General features: G+C 27.2%; 1 protein-coding gene across 2 annotated transcripts in view; it reads right to left on the minus strand.

Moving 5' to 3' along the window:
• Positions 1 to 2,079: 2,079 nt before the first annotated feature.
• Positions 2,080 to 27,868, minus strand: part of LOC111630482 (interaptin-like) — a 34,936-nt gene continuing 9,147 nt past the window's right edge. For both annotated transcript variants that reach the window (XM_023374585.1, XM_023374586.1), the window contains exons 6-12: positions 27,166 to 27,502; positions 15,124 to 21,606; positions 11,614 to 11,745; positions 11,022 to 11,532; positions 7,138 to 7,251; positions 4,247 to 4,305; positions 2,080 to 2,405 (exon numbers count right to left, since the gene is read on the minus strand). In XM_023374585.1, the coding sequence (XP_023230353.1) occupies positions 2,166 to 2,405; positions 4,247 to 4,305; positions 7,138 to 7,251; positions 11,022 to 11,532; positions 11,614 to 11,745; positions 15,124 to 21,606; positions 27,166 to 27,502 (7,876 nt within the window). In that variant the 3' untranslated portion in view covers positions 2,080 to 2,165. The remainder of the gene's footprint in view (positions 2,406 to 4,246; positions 4,306 to 7,137; positions 7,252 to 11,021; positions 11,533 to 11,613; positions 11,746 to 15,123; positions 21,607 to 27,165; positions 27,503 to 27,868) is intronic.

The raw sequence follows: 27,868 nt of genomic DNA on the forward strand, positions 1-27,868 counted from the left end.
TAGAAAATTCTAAACCCCTATCTTTTCTATTATCAAAGTATTTCTTAGTGTTTAAAAAAATGCATATAACTCAGATTTCAGATTATTTTAATGTCATTTTTCATTATAATGAATTAATTAATTGAATCAATGCAAGGTGCCAGTACATTACAGACCACATGGACTATCCTAATCTTATATATTATGGATACACTTGGACCTCAATAAAATGGCTAGATAATGACAAAGAGGTGTTCAACACATCTGAGTCAAACAAATTGCCACAAAAAATTCGTAAATTTTGACTTGGGATGGATATCAGACACATTTGCCATCTCAGCCAGCTAGCAACATATAATTATAGATATGAAAGAAATTTATCAATTTATAAATCAAATATAAATGAATAATTTATCAATTACANATCCAGACATCCAAGGTAAAGTAAGAAATTTTGATTTTTTACAATAGCTAACTCCTGCTATTGTAAAAATTTCAAAATATAAAATGAAATCTTACAGATAATTTGAATTATGGATTTCATTCTTTATTTCTCTCTATTGAAAATCAGTCCATCCACAAGAGATAAAACTAAGGCCAAATCATACAACATTAGTATGTTATGACTTATTAAACCAATCCATGTTTTATGAACTTCTATGAAATATTTTAAATACATCTCAATTAATTTTAATGTGTCATTTCTATTTTACTTGTTCTTGATGAAATCATATCTAAAATTTTACAATTCTGAAGATGTAATAGCAAGCTTCAATAACATTATTGTAAAAATTTCACTTTTATGGTTCAACCATCACAATTGCAAAAATATATAATTTGAGAATAAACTAAAAATGAGGTAATGTGAATATCTAGTACATATTTAATCTTACTTCTTGGGTGGTAAATTGGTAGTAAATACACTTTCATTCAGAGAATATTGTTTATAGACTTTTATTCAGTGGACTTTATGCTGGATCTGTGACTACCAAAATGGGATGGATAAAAAATTTTCAAGTAACAACAAAATCTGCAATTGATTGATATTGCTTTTAAGTGAAAAGCAAGTTCTTAATCTTAAAATAATAGGTGCTTTGCCTCCATGGCTGCCTACAGCAGCCCAACTCCCTGCTCACTTTGCCCACTTGTTCTAAATATAGATTATTCATTAAAAAAATTTTAATATATATGCTTTCATCTGTCTGATTCCAAATGAGGATTCTGTAACATAAATTCAGCTTGGATCCATTTTAAAATGTACCTCCACACTCAAAATTAATTAAAAACACTCAGTTTTTATTCAATCATATAAAATAAACAAACTTTCCAGATTTTCCTCATCAAGATCAAACATAGAACCTTCAAATTCCAGAACAAAAATTATTTTTTTTTTTTCAAACTGGTCAAACATCAGGATTTTTTGAATGTTCCAGGATAAAAATATTCCAATACCATAGTTAACTTTTCTCACTTATCATACAGGTTGCCAATTTATTTCCAGTATAGACTATTCATAATAAATATTTCACAATGATTCAACACCCTCACTTCATTCTCTTAGCCCTACATCCCATCTCCATTCACTTTGTTCACTTGTTAAAAAATTTCACAACAATTCATTGATTCCAAAGTGCTGCTGTTTGTATTTTGTTTTTCCATGACAAAAAAATGTGATAATTTTAGGTTAAGCATTTTATATACATAGAGTAGATATAACTGAAGTATAAATTGGTAATAAATAGGAGAAAATCTTTTTTAATGTTGGATTTAGATATACAGGTTATATACTAGTTTTACTTTAAATCCTGTGCTAAAATTTCGTGATTCTGTTTTATAAGGTGCATGCTATTATTCATTACTGATCTATTTTTTTTCATTACTAAAAAAGTAGTCCTACATGATTTTCTTAGGATTATTTGCCATTGAAAAAATTTGTAGAATATTAAAATCCTGTTTTCTTTGGAAATTAATGTTTTCTTTCTTTATACATATAAATTGTATTCTGCCTATGTTTATATTGTAAATATAAGTACATTTGAGTCAACAAAAAAAAAAAGGACAAAATAAACAAACCTTTATTTAAATGAAAATAAACACGACAGAAGAATATATTAAAAGAACTGTACAAATGAATAATGTTCACATTCAAAACAAAACAAAAAACAATCAATAATTCATCAATCAATTCATTGTATTTTGCATTCCTCTTGGTTGCCTTCGTCTGTTGATTCTGAAGAAAGTTCAGATTGTTTCTCATCCAACTTCTTCAAGTTTGAAGACTTGGAACAAGTAGCTTTAAGTTCACTTTGTTTGTTAAGAGGAGGAAAGAGAGGTTTCTTAGAAAGCTCTGGTGGTGGTCCTTTACTCAATCCTCTTGTTATAGGAAGCTTATTTAAAGTTTTCAGTTTTTTATTTACAGGTGAATCCTAAATTAAAAGAAAAAATAAATAAGGAAGAAGCTTAAATGTATACTTAAAAAAGTTGAATGATGTTGAGTCTTAGAACAAACAATTACATTTAATTCATATTTAATGTTTTCCCTTTTAATTTTACTGTTTTGGTCATAAATGTTGCAGACAAATTTTGTCATTTTTCATATTTTAATAGTACGATGAATATTAGAAATGCGAATTATATTAATTTTCTTATATCATAATCTTCGTTCTTTTACAGACTTAATGTCATTTAGTTTGCTCATGTGCGACGTTAATTCTAATTAAAATAGCGTGATAGCACATCAGCAATTAAACAAATATGCCACAGAAACATATGTTCACGCTAATTTATTATTTATTCTTCATTTATAATGTTAATTCTGCATATCGCATGCTCTTTTGTTTTAATTTAATTACTAATTTATTTACATTTTGCTTTCGTTTTTTTAAATAAAATTATATTAAAATTTCCTAGTTAATTTTTTAATCGCATTACTAAAATGTTCATTTTGTATATTTTCTTTAATATGTTGTTTTACTGTCTTCATTTCTCTTAATGTAGACGTCTCCCTATAAACTTATTTACGAAGAACATCCACACCCAACATAAAAGTCACTACTACCTGACATTAAAAAATGAAAAACAATGAATAAAAATACAAAGAGTGACTTGTATAAATCCTCTCCAGTTTTTTTTAATACGAATTTCCACATTACAACGAAAATTAAATTTAGAAAAAGCGCAAAGAGCAGCATTCAAAAAATATATATATACTTTTCTTTTTCAGATGTGATTAAATTTTCCTTTTCTTTTTCTTTTTTGAATTATAGAAACAAACCATTTTCTCTTTTATTACCACTCTGCTAACATAATCGGAATAAAACACGAACATGGCTAGCGAATTCACATCAATGCGTTAGAATGTTTCTCTTGCCAACATATTTTATATTGTAGAGAAATGTAAATTATGAGTTCCATAAACATCGTTCAGCAAGAAGATAGAGAGCACTCTTTATGCATGAATAACCGCAACGATAAAAATTCACTCTACTTAATCCATAGCGTCAACAACATTCATTAATTCAAACGTATACATAACTATTGGGAGATTAAACGTAACGACCGATATGCGTATTTTTTTAAAGACAAATTACAATTTTAAATCTATATTAATTAATTACTAGTGATAATAAGTCGATAGTTAACAATTAATTTATTAACAAAGTTTCGATAATATTTTAATTCCTGTTATGTGTAGTACAAGGACAATAATCTCCATTCATTTACAGCAAGCAGATTACATGCTATACTGTCTTATCAGTCTGTAATTATGACTTAGACCACAATCCACTTACACGTTAAGGTATGAGGAATAACAGATTAAAGATTCCAGTTTATTCGAAGTTTATAATAAGTTTATAATGTTAAATAAGCAGTACTTCTAGGTAATTTATTTATTTAATTATTTAAAAGTATAAGAATATAAAAAACTATATAAATTTTGTTGTATTTAAAAATTTATATTAAGCTGTAAAGATATAAATATATGTTTAAGAATTTTTGGAAATATAAAATATAACTTTATCGTTGGAATAAAACTGAGAACATTGGTTTTGAAAGTGGCACATCGCACGCCATTTTCAAAAGCTAAACATCTTTAAGGTGCGACTTTTGGGTGACATTTCGATAAGAAAAACATGGCTCGAGGATAAAAATATTTCAAAAAAGACATTCGTAAATGCATTGGAAGCAAATATTATTTAAGGAAAAATTCTATACATTTTTTCCTTTTTTTTAAAAAAAATATAGAAATTTAATTTGAAANACAAACCTTTTGAGCATTTTGCTTACTGACTGCTTCACTTCTTTTACTACATTCATTCTGTGGACCTAATTATTATTACATATAAAGATTAGTATAACAGTTATAATCATTATTATACATATTATATATACTGTAAATAAAAATAATAATAATTAAATTACATTCTGTACATTTAACAACCAGGTGATCAAATGAAATGAGGATTTGCAAGATACACCACAAGTCATGAGTCAGACAGACTTGGTAAGCTGGTCATGCTTATTACTGCTCTGCTAAGCACCACAAGAAACACTCAAATTTTGAATATTTATTTATTTACTTTTGACTTGAGAGGCAACGTTTAAAACTGTAAATTAAAAAAAGCTAAATTCAAAGACAATCCTTAATTTATTAGGCCTAAATTTGATTCTTTTCATAGTTTTATAAACAGATTCATAAGATAATCCTATCTGTTGAGATAAATATTAAAGATTTTGTGGGACTTGTTTCATAATATATCCAAACGTCTTTTTTTCAAAAACTTTTTGTTTACAACAAGTCTTTCTTACACTCAAGTTCCACTGACCACCATTTATTAAAAACTTTTATCAGCACAAATGATTTGGAATATTTTCACATAAACTGTCACTTTAATAACGCTTTTTCTTTATGTAACTTTCCATAATAAAAGATTCCTGTTAGTACATACGGCGTATCCAATTATTGCAGCATTTAATTTAATTAAATAAATGTTAAATAATATGGGTTAACACTATGCTTTGACAAATAAGTCAGCAAAGTAACTGACACACAATATTATCAAACTCCTCATGCTATTTTTTGCAAGTCTTCCTTTCATTTGATCATCTAGTTTATTTAGTTGAAAAATTCATGTATCCAGATTATAACAATACAAGTATCCCTCACATAACACAGCACACCTGCAACATGATTTTGATCTCACAAAGCTCAAGAATTGGGGAAAATCTCCATACAAAACATCACAATTTTTAAGTGCAAACACAGTTATTCGATATTTTTTATATATTTTATTCAAGCAAGCATGCGTGTTGTATCATATGACATATTTGTCCACAAATTTTAGAATATTGAAATTTTACTGTTGTTTCATGCTTTTTGTGTAGTTTTCTTTAATGAGAACTAATTGTACAATTTTTCTTCTTCTTTGTCCTAGCTTCCCATGAACCAGGTATTGCTGTCAATGGTGATAGTGCTCTAAATGAACTCAAAAGACTGCTGTGTTTTATTTTTATGATAAAATCAAAAGTTAATACATAAAAAAATTTAAGTTTTAAAGTTTTATTAGGTAAATACATGTAAATAAAAATATCAGATTTTATGAAAAAATGTAGCGAAAAAAATCAAGATGTAGCCAATACTTCAGACTAAGGTCAACAGGAAAACTCAGATGATGATATTTTGTCAAAAAGAAAATGTCCTTGTTTAACAGTGTTTAGCAGTGAAGAAAAAAAATTATTAGCATGCAATACATTTGATTGTGATTGTTAGTTATTTATTGATTGCTTTAATAAACATATTTCTCTTAATTACAAAACAGAATAGTATATTTTTACTAATTTTGTACCTAACCCTAACCCTATATTTTATACTAATCCTTTGTTTCATATAGCATAGATTTGTATAGCAAACCTTATTAATAATTTTGAAACCTAACTACTGTGTTATACTGTATGGGGATATATTTTTTTTTTTGTCAAAATTTGGAAATGAGCAATAGTTTCAACTAGTCTAATGCTTAAAAATTACACAGTTTAGTAATAGAACTTATAAGAAATAAAACTATATACAATAAATGCATCTTATTTTGATTATCCATAGATATGGTTGAAATGCTGGTATTTTTATTTAAACTGCATCCTAAATTAATTAAAACAAAAAGTACCTGCCATATTTATTTTGATTTCTTGTAAGTTTTATTGCTAAGTTGTATAATTTTTAAGTGTTAGACTGGTTAAAGCTGTGTTTGTTCCTAAATTTAATAAAATTTTTTGATGATAATCATTTTAAAGATCTACAGAGACAAAATAAATGGAATGACACCAGCATAGATACTAATATATAATTAAAAGTTTAAAATTTATCTTTATATTAATTTACATATTAAAAAGTAACAGGAAAAATTTGACAAGTTTTTAAATCTGTTTATATTTTATTTGAAAGCATTTGTTAACAAAATCTTTATATAAATACTTATAATCATTACATGACTTTTTAAATCTCTTTTTACCCTGCCAGTACTAAAAAGGCCATTTTACCATGTCCATTATACATTCAGTCAAATCATGATGGTGAGGGACAGATTCCAATGTATCCAAGACATACCATTAAAGAAAGATTCCAGAGGTTCTAGATCAGGTTCTCATGTAGCAACAGGCTAATATCTTTACTGCTTTAGTCATCTGGTCATCAATGTGTTAAATCTCAATCTTTCTACATTTATTGAAGATTTTGCAAATTTTATATATTTTGTTTTTTTTTTCCCTTTTCATTGATATTCTTAAATACTTTATTCCTTTATCACTTTTAAAAGAATCAAATATCAAAACTGAAAAATTAAATAAGTTGTAAAATGGTAAAACTGAACTTATGATAAACAAAGCCTTTCTTGGGTATTTTTATAAGTTTGATCAAGAGTTAATGAATTCAAGGTACAGTATATGAATGCTAACTTTGAACATGATTATGTATAAGTGCACTAAAAAATGCTTTTTAGTACAATTTTTTCTTGCAATTTTTTTAAAAAATTGCAAGAAAAATTTTCTAGAAATTGCAAGCACAGCAATAGCAAAAAATTTAATATAGGAACAATGTATTATAAACTATAAATTCATAAATTTATTTTCACACTTATAATAATAGTAATAATAATAATTTACATTTATTTTCTTTAGTTTCTTTATCATCTGAACAGCTATCTTTTATTTTGTTATATGTACGTTTCTCCACAGGAGGTTGTATTTGAGTTCTCTTTGATGTTCTAGTATTTATCTCTGAAACAATATAAAAATAATATATCAATTTAAAAATTTAATAATTTTTGTAATAATCACAAACTGTAAGTCTATATAGTTAACTTACATTTAGATTTCAAAATATTTAAATAAAATCTATCTAAAAACTTTGCTGAAATATGAATTGGAAATTCAATGTGTCATTGTAATATAAAATGAAACATAACATTAGTAAAATATACAATTAACTCATTACATTTTAATTAAAAATACTGATGTATTTTAAAACATTTATTTCATAAAATATTCCTACTCTTGAACTCATGAGATGTTGAAAAGAGAAGAGAGCTATGTTTTACTAATATACAATTGTTATCGAAGTTCATTGAGAGAGAGAGAGGACAAAATCTCAAACTCTATCTGTTGCCTATTAGAAAAGATCCATTGTGAGAGTATATTTCATCATTATACTCTATTTTATCAAATTAAAGTTTTTTTACATTACTTTTTAAACTCTTAATAATTTAATATAATCGTAAAAAATAAAGGGTTAAACAAGTAACTAAAATTATAACAANTCCTCTCTTCCTTGGCATGTTGTGAAATTTCTGATAGTTGGATAATAAACCGTTTTATTGTAATTTGTCTTTTTAAATTACTTTGAGTTGATATTAAAATTTGGAAAAGGAAGATCCCTAGATCGGTAAAATAGGCAAATTTCCTCCTTCAACTTCGGTTGTTGTTTGGGATACAGTTAAGGTTTTAACAAAGTTCGAGGGAATACATAATTAGCAAAAAAAAAGTTGAAATAAAGTGATTAAACAAAAATTATTACAAATATTGTAAATAACAAATGCATATATAGAGATATTTTTTGGAGGGGGAAATGGTCTTCACAATTTGAAATCGATTGAACACACAGAACACACAGTGCTCGTATACATGCACTGTGTGTTCACGTCCAAAGTTTCACGGCAATCAGATAAACAGTGTGGTAACACACACACACACACACACACATTCATTTTTATATATATAGATTTATAACAATGTCTGAAATGTTATCAATTTGATACACCTAAGTACTCAATGAAGATTAAATGTTGTTGAAAACAAAAAATCGCATCTAAAATAGTAAGTAGAAGCTGTTCTTCCAGTTAAGCCTTAATGCTCTCCCTCTCCCCCGCAGGGGAATTTCGAAAAATCCCTTCTTAGTGTGCGTTTCCATGACGTACCCTAACTGTGTACCAAATTTCACCTCTTTAGGTTCAGCGGTTTGCTTTGGGCGATGATTAGTGACTCAGTCAGTCAGGACAAGTAATTTTATATATTTAGATTATTTGCTTTTAAACAATAATGAAGTAAAATTAATACTCACAATAATGAATTATTTTTTTTCATAGATTACTAAATATATTTTCTCATATTATTGATGAGCAATCTCCCACATCAAATATTAAATCTGGTCTTCCATCTTTACCGAGTGCACCATCTCTCAGTCCTATTAAAAGAAAAGGAAAAACAAAAGATGACATGCAACTGACATCAACTTCAAAAGGTTCTCCAAATAAGGTGTTACCAGGTGTGATATTGGTTAATTTTGATCAGTAATGAAAATTTTGCATTATAACAAAAAGTATATTTTCCTTATATATTTTTATAGCTGAATGAGAAGCTAAGATTTTGCTTGTTAGGGATTAGTGATTAATTTTAATTTGTCTAATTCTATTATTACCTAAAATTCTCATGGCTTGTAAAAAAAATACAGTTCAATTAACATGTACAACTATATAACATTAGACCCAATATATAGCAAATTATTCTAACTGATATTTAGCAGATAATTTAATATCTGCTAAATATCAGTTAATGCTAAATATCTTTCAATTTCATTAATAGCAATCTTAATCTTTCTCATCTATATGAAGTACTAGCTGTTACCCGCAACTTCGTCCGCGGAGGTTTTGCAAGCAAACCCCATTTACATTCAATATTTCAATAATCATGGTAATTGTCATATAACACCTACCGCTGAAGAGAATTGCCGAGAATCAAACAAACTATCTTCAATTTCATCAATTTTCTGGAATGTTTACAATCGTTCTATAATCGAACCAATATGCAATAACAAATTTGAATTTAAAACGGATCGAACGAACTTAATTAAAATCGAAATAGATAAAAATATTTATAACAATGTCTGAAATGTTATCAATTTAATACACCTAAGTACTCAATGAAGACTAAACGTAATTGAAAACAAAAAATCATATCTAAAATAGTACAGTAGAAGCCATTTTCTGGTTAAGCCTTAATGCTCTACCTCTCCCCCCGCGGGGAAATTTTGAAAAATCCTTTCTTAATGTGAATTTCCATGACACTCCCTACTAAAACGCATATAAAAAGAAAAAAATTGCATTTAAAATGGTACAGTAAAAACCATTTTTACAGTTAACACTTAATGCTCTCCCTCTCCCCCCACTTGGGAATTTTGAAAAATCCCTTCTTAGTGTGCGTTTTCATGACGTACCCTAACTGTGTACCAAATTTCACCTCTCTAGGTCCAGCAGTTTGCTCTGGGCAATGATGAATCAGTCAGTGAGTCAGTCAGTCAGGACAAGCAATTTTATATATATAGATTAAAAATCTAAAAAAATGCACCTATAATATTTAAAATTTTTAAAGATCTGCAGATTATTTGTCTAAATTTACTATGTATGATGCATTTTCATATTTCTATCGGTTGTATTAATTTAAAGATGTATACTGTAGTTGGTGTTCAAACAAAAACATTAATGGAATGAATGATGATGTCTGATAATGTTTCACATTATCACAAAGATATTCATTTATAAAATTAATATATTTTAAGTGTTATTAACAAAATCATGTTCACTATCACATGAGTATCATAGTTAACATTACTAAGCAAACAATGATTAATAACATTGAAATACATATTAGTTTATAATATAATAAATGGTATAAGAAATTATATTGTAAACATTACTATTAAGTTGTTTCTTTTATATTGTAAATCAATAGTTTTCAAATAATACTAAATTTTTAAACTAGTTTTTGTTGAGCTTAAAATTATGTAAGATATAATTGAATGTGCAACGAGTTTTGGAGATTTAACAAGAGAATCACAGGAACGAACTAGAAAAACACACTCTCTCTTAATGCCAGGAACAAACATGCATAAAATGGTATAACTAAGAATGAGCATAACATTTTTTTAAAACTTAAAATTGAACAGAATTTTCTACTTTTTATGTACTAAAAACATTTCTGTCAGTATCCAGCCAATAGGCAAAGTCTTTTGTGGTGATATCAATGTCACTAGTTAAATGATGTGTTTCTATAGGCATAATAGCAGCAAATAATGTAACTAGTGTAGAAGAGAAATGCAGAAATCAAATAATAGGGATTATATTATTATATGATAATAAATATATAATATCCCTATTATATATTTATTAACATGTAAATAGGGATTATATTGAATATATTCAATATAATCCCTATTTACATGATAATAAACATAATATGTATAAACACAATCTGTTTAAGTAGTGTATATACACAAGGAAAAATGATATTTGTGTGCAAATGTGTAAGTGTATGCACACATTTGGGTTTTTGAAAGTAAGAACTGAAAGTACAATTTTGTTTGTTTCTGTCACTTAATTTTACAAATGTTCTTGACTAAATTAAAACTAAACTGGATAAAGAAAGCATTACTCTGTTTTACATGATATTATAATTCTTTATAATATATTATTATTTTTTTACTTTATTATACTTACTAGAAGTATTCATTTTCTTTTCTTCAGCTATAGGCTGAGAATGTTTCACTGGAGGAAAATATGAACATTTTAACTTCTCTGTCTTCAAATTCATTGAAGGGGACACATTTTCACTACTGACTTTTTGCTGGGGTGATTTTGCTGGGGTAACATTCTTCTTGGGTGTGATTTTTCTTTTTAAATCACTCTTTGATTCTGGAGTTCTACTCTTAGATTTACAACTTTTAGAAGAAAGTTGCAATTCCTCTTCTAGATCACTTTCCTCTTCTTCATTAAGGTAATTATCCCGTTCTAACAAATTATCTTCTTGATCAATATTTTGAGTATTTTTTTTCTTTTCTTCTTTTAAATCTTCTTCACACATATTTAATTTTAATTTTAACCAGTCATACTTTTCATACAAAATGTCCACTTCTTGTAATGATTTACAATAATTCAATCTAACCTGAGATAATTCAGTTTCTTTATCTTGCAATTCTTTAGAAGTGTCTTTTAATTGAGCTGTCATGTTCTACATCAACATATTTTACATTAAAAATTTATAATTATTTTATTTTATTTCAAAAAATCGAGGAAGAAAAAATATCCTTACTTGAATCATTTCATTTAGATTAGAATCATCAGTTTTCTTAAATTCATGCAACTCTTTTTCTATTTGCTGGAAAGAAGACTGGAGAGACAAAAGTTCAGTCTCAAGAGATTTATTTTTTTCTTCTAATTCAAGCTAAAAATAATTAAAAACATAATAAATAAAAGTCAAAACAATAGAAAATTCTAAACCCCTATCTTTTCTATTATCAAAGTATTTCTTAGTGTTTAAAAAAATGCATATAACTCAGATTTCAGATTATTTTAATGTCATTTTTCATTATAATGAATTAATTAATTGAATCAATGCAAGGTGCCAGTACATTACAGACCACATGGACTATCCTAATCTTATATATTATGGATACACTTGGACCTCAATAAAATGGCTAGATAATGACAAAGAGGTGTTCAACACATCTGAGTCAAACAAATTGCCACAAAAAATTCGTAAATTTTGACTTGGGATGGATATCAGACACATTTGCCATCTCAGCCAGCTAGCAACATATAATTATAGATATGAAAGAAATTTATCAATTTATAAATCAAATATAAATGAATAATTTATCAATTACAAACAGAACTGTGTTTTGAATATCCTCAAATAATAAAATTATAAAAATAATATTTAATAACAAGTATTTTTGATAATAATAAGCTATTGTCATCTATATATATATATATAAAAATGGACGTGTATGTCCCTATATTTCACTTTTCTGCCAAAACTACACATTGCACATGAATGGTGTTTGTATGTGGTAGTAGCCCCAAGTCTCCATTCGTGCATACGGGTGGTTGCGTCTCGATAGCTATAAGGGTGCGGGAGATATGAGGCTGAAAGTGGTTGAAAGTGGCTTTCTATTTCGAATGTTTTGTTCGAATTAAATTTGAACATAAAATTCAAATATTGGTTCGATTATAGAACAATTGTAAACGTTCCAGAAACATTGAAAATAGTTCCTTTGACCGGACGTGAACAGGAGACGTTCAGAAATAGAATCGGGACCAGGTCTCTAATTAGTCTGGAAACAGGGGACCTAATTTTTGCATTATGTGAAAACGGGTAATATTGGCTATAATGTAATTATCTTAATCTTCACTATCGTTACTTTTTAAAAACCCAGCGAAGCGGGTCCTTGCAGCTAGTTGTTAAAATAAAATCACATGCAAAGAATATGACAACTTTTAAAAATTGGCTGTTACAGCCAAACAAGTTAAATTGATTAACAAAAATATTCATTAAATTTTGTTCAGTTGTGTTAAATTTATCTTTTAACACCTCAAGGAAGACATAAATAATCTAAAGAAAGTGAAATTAAATGAGCAATTATTTATTGTGACATCGTCATAATGCTGGGCTGCAATTTTTAATCATATTTTTAATTTATTTCATTTAAAATATATGCTCTCAACCTTAAATTAGTAGTGTCTTGCCCCTGTACAGTGTATCATTCATACTTTTCCTTTAACAATAGAGTCATTCCAATCATCTATTAACTGCTTTCAGGGGGAAGTTTTGAATTAATGTAATATGACTTCCAGTTTGCATCTGAAGTTTGTATAGTTAATCAGGACCTCCTGTCCTAAGGTTTTCCATATCTGATCTCAGATTTCAGCTATATAATTCCATTTTCGTGATTAAGGAAAGACAGTGGAATTTATAAGTCTACAATTTTTTCAAATTGCAGCCTAAAAATAAAAAAATTAGTATAGTATATACCGGGGATGGCAAACCTTTTTTGAACCCATGTGCCTTATAGTAAGCCATGTTTATGAATGCCAAAGTTTTAGACTTCAAATAATGATATTTAAAAAATATTATACAAATCTGCTTTAATTGGGATAATTGTAAAAAAGCTGATTGAAGAAAGGATGATCAGGTGATAAACCAAAAGGTGATTGAAAAAGACAATGATAAATCAAAATTGTATGATTCATTATGTGCCAAATGATTTCTATTTATGTGCCATAGGTTCAGTACTCCTGGTTTATAGAATACATATATCCCCATACAACATGGCATTCCTATAACAATTTGAGAATTGGAGACATTTCCTTTACAAAACATCACAATTTTTATGTGCAAACAATCATTCAATAATTTTTTTATTCAAACAAGTAGGACTGTTTTTTCTTATTTGCCCATGGAGTTTAGAATATTGAAATTTTCAATGTTGTTTCCTGTCTTTTGTCCAATTTTTTTTAAACCTTGTACTACCAACTTTTTATTGTTACACTGCATACTTTCTAAGACTATATAAGATTTTTTGATCATTTGGTTTAATCTCTACTCCCACTGAACAAACGAAATATTGTTACATATTTATTTTTTATTATATACAAATATATATAAATATATAGAATCCCTACTCTCACAAATTCACTACTGATTTCCTAATCAAAAGTGTATTTTCATGAAATAATGATGATGCCATTTGCAATAAGGCAAGAAGTCTTCAAATTTTTGAGTATAAATAATATCAAAACATTACCTCAACCTGGAAATAGTCCAGAGATAAATCCTACTGAAACTTTACAGTCAATTTTTAGTAGATTGTAGACTAAAATCTTGTCTGATAATCTTTTAAATTAAGCAAATTTTTTATACAAATCAAGTCTGTTAACTAGCAATTATCAGTTTTTTTTTTATTCCAGATAATTGGGTCTATCATTATTAGATGTTTGGTAAATTGAAATTTCATTGCACTCATAAGAACTTTCCTACTTTGAATTAAAACATCTTATGTTGAATCATTAATATCACAGAAAAAACATATTTGACTGAAATATACTATTATATACCTATATAATCTGAAAAATTTATTTAAGTATTCTATTTTAATTAAAAGATGTATTGGATAAGAAAGCAGCAGTTAAACAGCAAATGTAGTTTGAAAACTAATGCCATGTTTTGAAGCAATAAAAATAATGTTCTTTCTAATGGAGTGAATAAATTGATGTGTTAGAATTTTATAAAGTCAATATAGTAATTGATGAGTTAATGCCAAGATTACAGACAAAATCTCTGCTAATATTTAGTTACTAATTGCAAAATTGATATATATGATCTTTTCTAATACACTGTAAATAATATAGGGTGTTGGGAAAGATGTTCCACATAACACCTATGAACAAGACACATGTTCAAATTGTATAGGGATCAATGGTATTAGACATCATTCAGACTGCTTGATTTTATATGTGAAACCTCCTGAACATATACCTATGAACATTACTATTAAATCAAGAATTAGTGATTATCATGCAAAAATGCAATAATATACCTCATATTAGTGCACCATCATTAACTACAAAATTTTACACTTTCCAATCAAATATTTCTTTTCTGCTTTTATTACAGCAAAAAAAGAAATATCTGATTGAAAAGTTACAAAGAAATATTTAAATTTTGAAATCAAAATGCTTATAAACATTATCTATAATATCAAAGACACTACCATTAAATTACAAATTTCTACAAAATAAATTAAATTTCTATTAAACTTACCATCCTTTTATTATCATCATCCCATTCTTTCTTCTCTTTGCTGTATTTTTGTTCACATTCTAACAGTTTTTTATTCAATTCTTTAATACTTGTACTAAGGTTTTCATTTAATAATTCCTTTTCATTAGACAATTTCTGCAGCCTTGCATTTTCCTGAATTATTTTACCATGTTCTTGATCTAAACTTTCTAATTTTTTCTTTAAATCATTATTTTTACGAACATATTCTTGAATCTTATCCCTTTCGCGTTCATACTCTTCTGACTTATTCTTTAACTGCTTACGGAGTTGTTCAAATAAGTTTTCTGCACTTTTGATTGTCTCAGAGTGTGCAAGTTTTAAATTACCAAAATCTAATTTTTCTTTATATTCTTTAATTGTTTTGTTAGCTTCAGATAATAATTTTTCTGTATTTACTAACTGAATGTTATAATGATGTAATTTTGATTGATTAGACTTCAATTCTTCATTTTTCTCCTCTAACTGAGACTGAGTTTTGGAAAGTTGCTTTTTAACGGACTGTAATTCATTACTTAATTTTGATGATGAAACTTTTGATGAAGTTAACTGATTTTCCAAATGAAGATTATTATCTTTCCATGTCTGTTTATTCAATTCATATTCGATTTTTAACGTTTCTAAAGACTTCTGGCAATCTTTTAATTCGTTATTTTTGGTTGTTAATGTATCCTCGACGCATTTTAATTTCTTCCACAGTTTCTCTACTTCAGATTCATTCTCTTGACGTTCTTTTAAGAGTAATTTCTGCTCACATTCACTATTTTGTAATTTGGATTCTAATCGTTTCAATTCATTATTCTGATTTTCTATCTTTAAATTACAATCTGATAATTGTTGTAGAAGATCATATTCTTTCTCTTCAATTTCCAGTTTTAATTTGCTTAACGTACTTTCCTTCTCTTGAATTTTAACATTTTTATCTTCTAAATCTCTTGCTTTATCAACTATTTCCAAACGAAGATTGCTATTTTCAGTCTTTAAAATGGAAATTTCTTTTTTCAACATGACAATTTCTTTATTTAAGCTCTCTTTATCTAGTAAAAATTGATTAATTGCAACTTCTGACTCTTCTTTATTTTTACACTCACTTCTGTACTTCTCTGTAATTAACTTCAAATTTTTCTCCATTTCTTCATACTTTTCTTCCATTTCTACCAGTTTTGTCTCCAAATCTAAGACCCTTTCTTCTGAATTTAAATAATTGTCTTGCTCTTTTTGCAATGTATGAAGTTGTTCTTCATAATCATTTAACTTGATTTTAAGATTATTGTATTCGTTCTGAACACTTTTTAACAGTACAACTTGACTATTCTGTACATCTAGTTTTTCTTTTAATTCATTATAGTGTGCTGATAGATCATTATGTTCTTTGTCAAGACTGTTAAATTTCTCTAACAATAAACTTTTTTCTTCAAAAAGTTTTTGAAGATTTTCTTCAATTTCTTCTATAGTTTCATTCAATTGTTTTATTGCCAAGCTTTGTTTATCCACTTTAGACTCCAAAGTACTTTTATCACCAGTTAATGATAGTATAGATTGTATAATTCTATGTACTGTAACTTTAATTTCATTAATAAACTCACACAGATCATCTGAATTGTTCACTTTATCAATACTTTCTAAATATATGCTTTCTTTAGTACTTTCATGCAGATCTTTAAGGAATTTTTTAGTCTCTTCTTTTAAGTCGGCAAGTAAATTAATAATTCTGTTATGTTTATCAGATAGCATAATAAATCTACTTTCAACAGCTTTCAATTTATCAACTTCATTTTTGGCTTTGTCTTTCTCACAAATCGCTACTAAAAGTTTTCTTTCCTTTTCTTCAAAATCATCCAATTTGTTCTTAATTTCATCTCGTTCATGAGATAAAACTTTAAATTTATTCTCAAGAGTTAATATAGTTTCCTGTTGAAGCTTTATAAGTTCATTATCGCAGTTGGCTTTTATCTCAAATTTCTCTGAAAGATCAAAGAATGATGTCTTTATATTATTAATTCTATCTTTCAAATCATTAATCATCATTTCCATATTTCTAAATTCCGAATCAGTATCTTCCCACTCAAAGTATGAACTACTGGAAGATGTTGATAATTCTGCCTCGTCACATTGAAGTATTTTTCTTTGTATATGAATAACTTCTTCAAACAATTGAGCAAATAAGTCACATTTTCTCTTCAGATTTTCTAAACTTTGACATTTTTCTAAATATTTAACCTTATGTAACTGATCTTTTTCTAATAGTTCATTAATTTTAAGTCCAAGATTAGATATATTATTGCTGTTACATGAAATTGTTTCATTCAGTTTCTCACATTCTTGAATTAATCTAAAATTCTCTTCATGTAAAGCATTTTTATTTAAAATGAGTTCATTAATTTGATTTGATAACTTATGTTTCTCTTGATTTTGAAATTGTTTCATTTCATCAATCGTCACATTTAATTCCTTAATTTCCTCTTTGTTCCGAGCAATAATTTGTGACAGATTGTCAATTTCATTATTCTTTTCACTTATTTTTTCTTGCAACTTTATCATATTTCCTATTTCATTACACAGTTTTTGTAATTCATTGGTCCTTTCTTCTATCAGTTGTTGAATCTCTTGAAGGTTGAATGTTTTAGATGAAATATCTCCTTCAAGAGTAGTTAAAATACTATTTTTATCTTCAATTAATTTCTCTATATCTTCAGACTTTTTCTCTAAACACTTAATTTTCTGAAGATTTAAATTTTGTAGTGAAATTTTTTCATCGAGAATGGCTACGGCATTATTTCTTTCTTTATTTATTTCCTCTAATTCTGCAGACTTCCTTTCTAATGAATGCTGAATATCTTGAAGATTCATACATTTTAATGAAATATTTTCATCAAGCGAACTTACAGTTTTATTTTTTTCTTCAATAAGCTTTTCTAATTCAACAAATTTCTTCTCAAAAGACTGAAGCTCTTGAATATTAAAATTATTTGATGAAAGCTTTTCTTCAAGAATAATTACTGAATTTTCTTTTTCCTGAATTAATTCTTGTAATTCTATGGATTTTTTTTCCATAGATTGATGAATTTTTTGAAATTCTATATTTTTCAATGTAACTTCTTCAAGAACAGTTTCAATTGCATTTTTTCTCTCAATTAATTTCTCTAACTCTAAAGACTTTTCTTCAATGGATTGACAAACTCTTTGAAGACTTAAATTTTTCTTTGAAACTTCGTCTTCAAGATTATTTATATTATTATTTTTTTCTTCAATAACTTTTTCTAGATGCAAAGATTTTTCTTCTAGAGATTGAATTTCTTGATGGTTAGAATGTATCAACAATTTTTCTTCTTCAAGAATTCTTACAATATTCTCCTTCTCGTTTGTTAATTTTTCAAGTTCAGCAGACTTCTCATTCAAACATTGCTGAATTTCACACAGTTGAGTATTTTTCATACAAATGTTTTCTTCCAGAACATTTAAAACACCAGTTTTTTCCTCAATTACTTTCTTAATGTTTTCTAAATTTGTCTTTTCTATCTCTAGATTATCTTTCAAACTTTCAAAATTACAAATTTCAGTATTTTGATTTGTTTGTACAGATTTCTGGAGATATTCCTGATTAACAAAATTGTCCTTTGTAATACGTTTAGATTCATGAATCTGTTTAAGTAATTGTTCATAATCAATATTAAGTTTATCAAAATTATTTTCTAATGTCAATATTTTATCTTTATATTCCACCAAGTGACATTCTTTAATTGTAAGTAACCAATTAGCATTTGAAAGTTCCCTTTCTAAGTTAATCAGTTTAATATTTTGTTCCTGTAATTTTTCTTTTGTGAGATTTAATTGCATGCTTAAATCATTTAAGCATTTTTCATTTGTGTCATTTGTACAAGAATTCAGTATATCAACCATACAATTGTTATTTTTTTGATTTTCTAACTCATTTTCTAACCTTAACACATCATCTTTGAATGATTTTAATCTTTCATCTTTGATTTCAATGGAATGTTTCAAGGAAAGTATTTGTTCCTCTAGATCTTTAATTCTTGATTCTTTCTTTAAAATGTCATCATGAAACATGTTTAAACTTTTCTCATCTTTATGTATAATTTGAGTACGTTCTTGATTTTCTACCTTACACTTTAGACTTTCTACCATTTCCTTTTCTTTTTTTAATAAATCATTTATAACTCTATATTTTTCATTAGATTGAAGAATAGATATTTTCAATTTATTTATATCATCTATTTTTTCAGCTAACTGACATTCATTTATAGTAAGCAACCATGTTGCTCCTGAGAGAGCTTCTTCTAGTTGCTCAATTTTTTCTTCTTTTAATTGAATTTTATCAATAAGAGTAAAAATTTCTTTACATATATCTTCATTCATTTTATTTCCTTTTGATTCTTTATGTAAATCCAAAATTTCTTTATTTACTGAATTTGAATCAAATTTAAGACTCCTTCTGTTGTTTGACTCGACTCGATGATAAATTAATGTTGACTCTTCAATCTTTTCAGCTAAAGTTTTTATTACTTTTATTAATATTGGCTTTATTTTACTGGCACGAGATATTTCTTGGTTAAAATTCTCTATTTCTTTACTCTGTTTTGCAAAATCATTACTTTTCAATTCTAGTTGCTGTTTAATGTTAACTTCATTCAACTTTAAGAAAGCAATTTCTTGTTCCTTTGATGCAATTGTTTCTTCAAACACTCTTCTCTCTTCCAGGTTTTTGAGTAATTCTTGCTTGATGATATCCAGTTTTTGGTTTACTTCACATATCTTTTCATTGTTTGTAGCTATTAAACAATCTTTCTCATTGAGTTGTGTATACAGTTGTTCTAATTTAGTTTGATTTTTGGCAATATTTTCTTCTAACATGAAATTTTCTTGTGAAAGTTTATCATAGTTTTCTTTATGAGTTTCCAGTTCTGCAAGACATTGTTGATACTTTCTTTCAGACTCTAAAATCTGATCATCTTTAAATTTTGAAGCCATTTCTAGTTCATAAAGTTTCTTACTTAGTTGCTCCTGCTCAATGATTTCATTTTCTCTCAGTTTATACATCTCAAGTTGTGATTCTTTCTCACTTATAACTGATTCTAGCTGTTTAATAGCTTCATTACTTGACTTATGTTTCTCTAATTCAATTTCCATTTCATTAATAATTTCTTTCTTTTCACCAATTAGAGTTTGTAAAGATTCTATTTCACTCTCTTTAGTTTCAATTGTCATATTTAATTCTTTTAAATTTGTTTCAAGTACAGAGATATTATTTTGATACATTTTTAACTCACTTTCAGTCAAATTTAATTTTTCAACTGATGCATTTAGTTCTTCTTTTATTGATATCAATTCTTTACTATTATTCTTATATTCTAATAGTAACTCTTCTTTTTCTTTCAAGCTTTCTTTAAGTGTTTTAATCTGATCTTCCTTTAATGCATTCTCTTCTTCTAATAAATTTAATTTTTCTTCCAAAACTGGCATTTGTTCAGAAAGATCTTTTAGATTAGAACTCAATTCTTTCACTTTATTTTCTTTCTCAACAAGATTAGCTGTAATACAGTCAATTGAAGCTTTTAATTCATTAATGTGATCATCCTTCTTTGATAATGCTTCTTGAATTTTATTAATTTTCTCTTCTTTTACTGAAATATCCTGCAGTGCATTTTTTATATTAATTTCATACTTGTTTAATATTTCATTTCTCTCTTTGATTCTTTCTTCCAGTTCTTTTTTGACTGCTTGTTCTTCATTTAAATTTTCTTCTAATGCTTTTATATTTGTTTCACTTGCAGTTAAACTTATAATCTTGTTCTTTAATTCTTCTTCTAATGACTTTGATTTTTCTGTACTTACAGCAAAATCTGCAACTAACTTTTCTAACTCTTCTTTAACATTTAATATTTCATTACTTTTTTCTCTTTTAATCTGAATAATTATTGCTTCTGCATTTTTCAAATTTTCAGATTTTTCTTCTAATTTGTGTTGCAAATCACTCACTAACTTTTTCTCATTATCTAATAATACTTCTGTTTTGTTAATTTGATTTTCTAACTGATCAACACTTACAGATTTTTCTTGCAAGGAGTTTTCTAACCACAAGATTTTTTTTGCTTTCACATCGATTTCTATTTTCATTTCATTAAGTTCATCATTACATTTATTATACTTTTTGGATTGTTGTTCATAACATTCCTTTAATTTGTCTAATTCTTCAGAGATCAACAACAAGTTAGTTGTTTTATCTTTGACTTCAATTTTTACATTTTCATAATTTTTCTCAATGTCTTGTATATAAATTTCTTTATTTTTTAAGTCATTCTCTACAGTTGTAGATCTATTTTGCAAAAGATTATATTGAGTATTTAGGTCTAGAAACTTATCCATTTCTTCTGTCAATATTTTATCTTTATCCATTAAACTTTGCTCTAAATTTTGACTTTTTTGCTCTAATTCATTACATTTGGTCTGAAATAGATAAATTATTTTCTATTAAATGAAAAACATTTACACACAAACTTATAATCTTGAATAAAATTAAATTAAAAAAAATATATACACACATTAATAAAAATACAGTAAAATTTCACAGACAAGAGAAAAAAATCTTTCATTGGTATCAAATTTTTTTCCCATTTTTGACTTTTTCTCCTCTGGCACTGAGACTGTATTATTAAATTATAATAAATTTTTCCTTCTCTACTAGAAATCAAGCAATTTAATCAAGCAATGCTGTATATATAGCATTAACATTAGAATATAAGTGTATGCTCCAGCATACACTTATATTCTTATACTATCTTATTATTATATTATACTTTTATTACTTATTATGTTATATTTATCATATTAATATAAGTAATGAAATCAAAAATATGAAAAAAAAACACACTGCTTGCTCATACACTAGTTTTTAGTTAATTTATTCAAATTAAATAAAGATAAACAGATGCCTAAAAATTTATTTTATAATACAGTGGGAAATCGGTTAACGTACAGTTCAGATAGTGAACAAATCGGATAACAAATACTTTCGCGAAAGATTTTTATGATCAGACAACGAACACTTTACTGAACAAGCATAAAAAGAAGTGATGGAAAATAATGAATACCAATTAATTTTCCCTTGTCTTCAGGTAACAATTGAAAACCTTTCGAAGCACAGGAGACGGCAACATTGACGCTCAACCCGTTACCGATCAGATAGTACAATATTCCTCCAAATTTTGAAACTCTCTCTTGTAATTCCAGTTTTTTGTTTACCTTTCTGACAAATAATTTTTTATAGTCTTTGCAAGACTGTCAGATGGGTACTTGTTAAGTTTTGCATCAGGGTTTATTTACAAAAGGTGAAAGAACTGTCCCATCAGGTATTTGTTAACATTTTAAATTAATTAACCCCTTAACTTAATTAATTAATACCAAATTTTGAATTTCATCCGGGCCTTGCATTTAAATAATTTTTTGTGGGCTAGTTGATTTCTGTTCTCTAAATTTTTGTAAGTGCTTTTCTGCACTTTTTATTTAAAAATGAAACTGATAATATTATGGAGCCTAAAAAGAGAAGTGTCAAGAACTGTGCTCACCGTAAAAACCAAGTAAGATATAATAGCCAAGGTAGAAAGTGGGCACAAGATGTCTGATGTTGCCTAGGCAGTATGGCTTGAACAGGTCTACAGTAGGCACAATCTTAGCTATGAAAGATATATCAAGAAGTCTCAAGTTGCTAATGCAGTAATGAAAATCACATCTGAGAAATAAAGAGCATTTCAGAGCTCATAATGGAACCTGAAACTGATCTGACAACAGAAGAACTCCAAGAACTCTCAAATGAAGAATACCAAGAAACTCAGCGAGATGTGTTTTCTTTTGAAAAAGAGGAAGACAAAAGAGGACCAATGTTAACATCTGCTACTAAAGATCTTTTGAAGAAGTGGGAGGATGTCAGAACAATGATCATCCAAGTGGCATCCAAACCAGAATATGGTTAATAGGGTTGGGGATCTCTACAATTACAATACTATTAATTACTTCCAAAAAATGAGGAAAAGAGAAAAGCAATCAACATTGGACAGATTCTTTAACCCCAACAAATGGTAAAAGATGACTAATAAAAGTGCAAGACTGCATACATATGTATTTTTACTATTACATATAAATAAGAATAGTAAAAAAAGTATATATTTTTTATTGTTTGGAGTCTCCAGAACGAATTAATCAAATTTCCATAAAAACCTAACGTAAATCGATAATCGGTTAAACAATTTGGATAACAAAGTCTTGGAACAGATTATGTTCGTTAACCGATCACCCACTGTATTTCATTTTTGTTTCATCATGTTGCACAAGAAGTCATAATTGTACAAGTTCCTCACTTCTGCTCTGAAGTATAAAATATATCATATCGTTTTGAATTTAAGATGCATTTTCTTTTTACATATTTCAAAACTTATAATGTTGAGATCATGTTAAATTTGAAATAATGCAGTATTATACTTTTGGTTTAATATCTTTATTAATAAATAAATATACTTAACTTATATACTTTAAAACAAAAACAAAGATTTCAATTTTATTTCAATATACACTCATTCTTCCTTTTTGTCATCTTGAAAAGTGTTACATTCTCACATTTCCTGTTTTGTCACTAGTCCTTAGAGATTGTTTTTTTCATTTTTATCACTTCTCTGTATTTTGTCCATCTTTTTGAAATTTTTCCTTTCTTTCTTGCAGCAGTAAGTTTCACTTTCAATTTTTTTAATTTTATGAACTACATGTATAGTTAGAAAAACTTTCATTCCTCACATAGTTACTTTGCTAAGAGCTGAGGTAAAGTCAAGTGAGATGCTGCAGTGGAATCTCTTCACAATTAGTTTTTAACAAACAGCAATTTTATAAAACTGTGCCACATCTCATCCAACTTTACATTTCAGTTCAACTTAATCTGATTACATTCCAGTTGATTATAATCAGATTATAATCAACTGGAATGTAATCAGATTAAGTTGATTATAATCAGATTATAATATAATATTATAATCCATTTTTTGCATTTAGCATATATTAGGTAGCATGTTATTTCATGTTAATAGAACTTTTTTTGTTTGTTTTCATTTAGCTCATTTACACTATAAAATGTATAATTTCCAGTTTTGTCACACTTTGATTTTACTACCCATTCTTTGCAAGTACAAAATGGGTGATAAAAAAGAGAAATGAGTGTATATCTTAACATTATGGTACTAGTACTCATAATTGTTTTAATTCTGACAAAAATTCATAGTTTACTGCTTGAAATGAAATAAAAAATATGAAAAAAAAACACACTTGCTTGTTCATACACTAGTTTTTAGTTAATTTATCCAAGTTAAATAAAGGTAAACAGATGCCTAAAAATTTATTTTATAATACAGTGGGTGATTGGTTAACGAACAGTTCGGATAGTGAACAAATCGGATAACAAATACTTTCGCAAAAGATTTTTATGATCAGACAATGAACACTTTACTGAACAAACATAAAAAAAAGTGATGGAAAATAATGAATACCAATTAATTTTTCCTTGTCTTCAGGTAACAATTGAAAACCTTTCGAAGCATGGGAGACGGCAACATTGACGCTCAACCCAATACTGATCAGATAGTACAATATTCCTCCGAATTTTGAAACTCTCTCTTGTAATTCCAGCTTATTGTTTACCTTTCTGACAAATAATTTTTTATAGTCTTTGTGAGACTGTCAGATGGATACTTGTTAAGTTTTGCATAAGGGTTTATTTACAAAAGGTGAAAGTTTAACTGTCTCGTCAGATATTCGTTAACATTTTAATACGAAATTTTGAATTTCATGTCAGCCTTGCATTTAAATAATTTTTTGTGGGCTAGTTGACTTCTGTTCTCTGAATTTTTGTAAGTGCTTTTCTGAACTTTTTATTTAAAAACGAAACTGATAATATTATGGAGCCTAAAAAGAGGAGTGTCAAGAACTGTGCTCACCTTAGAAACCAAGTAAGAGATAATAGCCAAAGTAGAATGTAGGCACAAGATGTCTGATGTTGCTAGGCAGTATGGCTTAAACAGGTCTACAGTAGGCACAATCTTAGCTATGAAAGATATATCAAGAAGTCTCAAGTTGCTAATGGAGTAATGAAAATCAAATCTGAGAAATAAAGAGCATTTCAGAGCTCATAATGGAACCTGAAACTGATCTGATGACAGAACTCCAAGAACTCTCAAATGAAGAATATCAAGAAACTCAGCGAGATGTATTTTCTTTTGAAAAAGAGGAAGACAAAAGAGGACCAATGTCGATGTCTGCTACTAAAGATCTTTTGAAGAAGTGGGAGGATGTCAGAACACCAATCATCCAAGTGGCATCCAAACCAGAATAAGGTTAATGGGGTTGGGGATCTTTACAATTACAATACTATTAATTACTTCCAAAAAATCCTGAAGAAAAGAGAAAAGCAATCAACATTGGACAGATTCTTTAACCCCCACAAATGGAAAAAAGCATGACTAATAAAAGTGCAAGATTGCAGATACATGTATTTTTACTATTACATATAAATAAACATAGTAAAAAAAGTATATATTTTTTTATTGTTTGGAGTCTCCAGAACAAATTAATCAAATTTCCATAAAAACCTAAGGTAAATTGATAATCAGTTAACAAACAATTTGGATAACAAAGTCTTAGAACAGATTATGTTCGTTAACCGATCACCCACTGTATATCATTTTTGTTTCATCATGTTGCACAAGAAGTCATAATTGTACAAGTTCCTCACTTCTGTTCTGAAGTATAAAATATATCATATTGTTTTGAATTTAAGATGCATTTTCTTTTTACATATTTCAAAACTTATAAAGTTGAGATCATGTTAAATTTGAAATAATGCAGTATTATACTTTCGGTTTAATGCCTTTATTAATAAATAAATATACGTAACTTATATACTTTAAAACAAAAACAAAGATTTCAATTTTATTTCAATATACACTCATTCTTCNAAGTTGAGATCATGTTAAATTTGAAATAATGCAGTATTATACTTTCGGTTTAATGCCTTTATTAATAAATAAATATACGTAACTTATATACTTTAAAACAAAAACAAAGATTTCAATTTTATTTCAATATACACTCATTCTTCCTTTTTGCCATCTTGAAAAGTGTCACATTTTCACATTTCCTGTTTTGTCACTAGTCCTTAGAAATTGTTTTTTTTTTTTTTTTTTTCATTTTTATCACTTCTCTGTATTTTGTCCATCTTTTTGAAATTTTTCCTTTCTTTCTTGCAGCAGCAAGTTTCACTTTCAATTTTATGAATCATGTGTATAGTTAGAAAAACTTAGTTACTGTGCTAAGAGCTGAGGTAAAGTCAAGTGAGATGCTGCAGTGGAATCTCTTCACAATTAGTTTTTAACATACAGCAATTTTATAAAACTGTGCCACATCTCATCCAACTTTACATTCCAGATCAGTAATATTATAATCTATTTTTTGCATTTAGCATATATTAGGTAGCATGTTATTTCATGTTAATAGAACTGTTTTTGTTTGTTTTCATTTAGCTCATTTTCACTATAAAATGCATAATTTCCAGTTTTGTCACACTTTGATTTTACTACCAATTTTTTGCAAGTACAAAATGGGTGATAAAAAAGAGAGATGAGTGTATATCTTAACATTATGGTACTAGTACTCATAATTGTTTTAATTCTGACAAAAATTCATAGTTTACTGCTTGATAATTTGATAATATATTTTAATAAAAACAATTAGTTTTTAATTTTATTAATAAAAAATTATTTTTGATTTATGGTAAAAAGAATAAAATATTCAAAATTAATATTTATGTTTTCTTTTAGTATAATGTATCTTAATAATTCAAATAAAAAGAAACTGTATTACAAAAACAATTTAATTTTGATAAAAATTTGTAAAAATTTTGTAATATTTTGCTCCAATTTATTTAAAAAATGAAATAATTAAACAGTAAAAACATTATTGTAAATACTGTACCTGAAATTCATTTACACAGGAATTATATTGCTGTGTTAATGTATCAAATTTATTTTGAATTTGTTGTAATTGAGCTAATTTTTCTTCACAATTAGATTTTGCAGCTTGTAATTCTGATTCTTTTTGTTGTAAACAAATTTCTACATTGTCAAACTGAAGTTTTATTTCTTTTGTCTTTTCTTCTTCTTGTTGCAATTTAGTTTTCATGTATGAGTTTTCTTTTTCTATACTTTCAATCTGCTTTTTTAAATCATTTATTTGGTTATCTTTTGCTTGAAAGTTTGAGTGAAATTCATTTATGGTATTATGTAAATCACGTAATTCTTTTTCATTATCTCTGAAAGCAAAGTTAATATGAAACAGTTAAATTTTATTAAGTACTTTAATTTTTATAAAAATGTATTTATAGTAATAACTACGAGGGCTGTTCGGAAAGTTCGCGGCCTCACATAGAAAAACAAACAAAATAATGTTAAAACTTTTTTTATTTTTCAATGTAATCTCCTCTGTTAGCAATGCACTTATTCCAGCGATGTTCTAGCTTTTTTATGCCATCACAATAGGTCGATTTGTCAAGGTGTGCAAAATACTCGTTCACTTCAGAGATGACTTCGTCATTTGAGTGGAATCTCTTTCCAGCCAAGAATTTTTTTAGGTTTGGAAAAAGGTGGAAGTCACTGGGGGCCAAATCAGGTGAGTACGG

Source organism: Centruroides sculpturatus, unplaced genomic scaffold (assembly GCF_000671375.1).
Source record: "Centruroides sculpturatus isolate CEXI.00-Female unplaced genomic scaffold, Cexi_2.0 scaffold554, whole genome shotgun sequence".
In the NCBI taxonomy this organism is placed as follows: Eukaryota; Metazoa; Arthropoda; class Arachnida; order Scorpiones; family Buthidae; genus Centruroides; species Centruroides sculpturatus.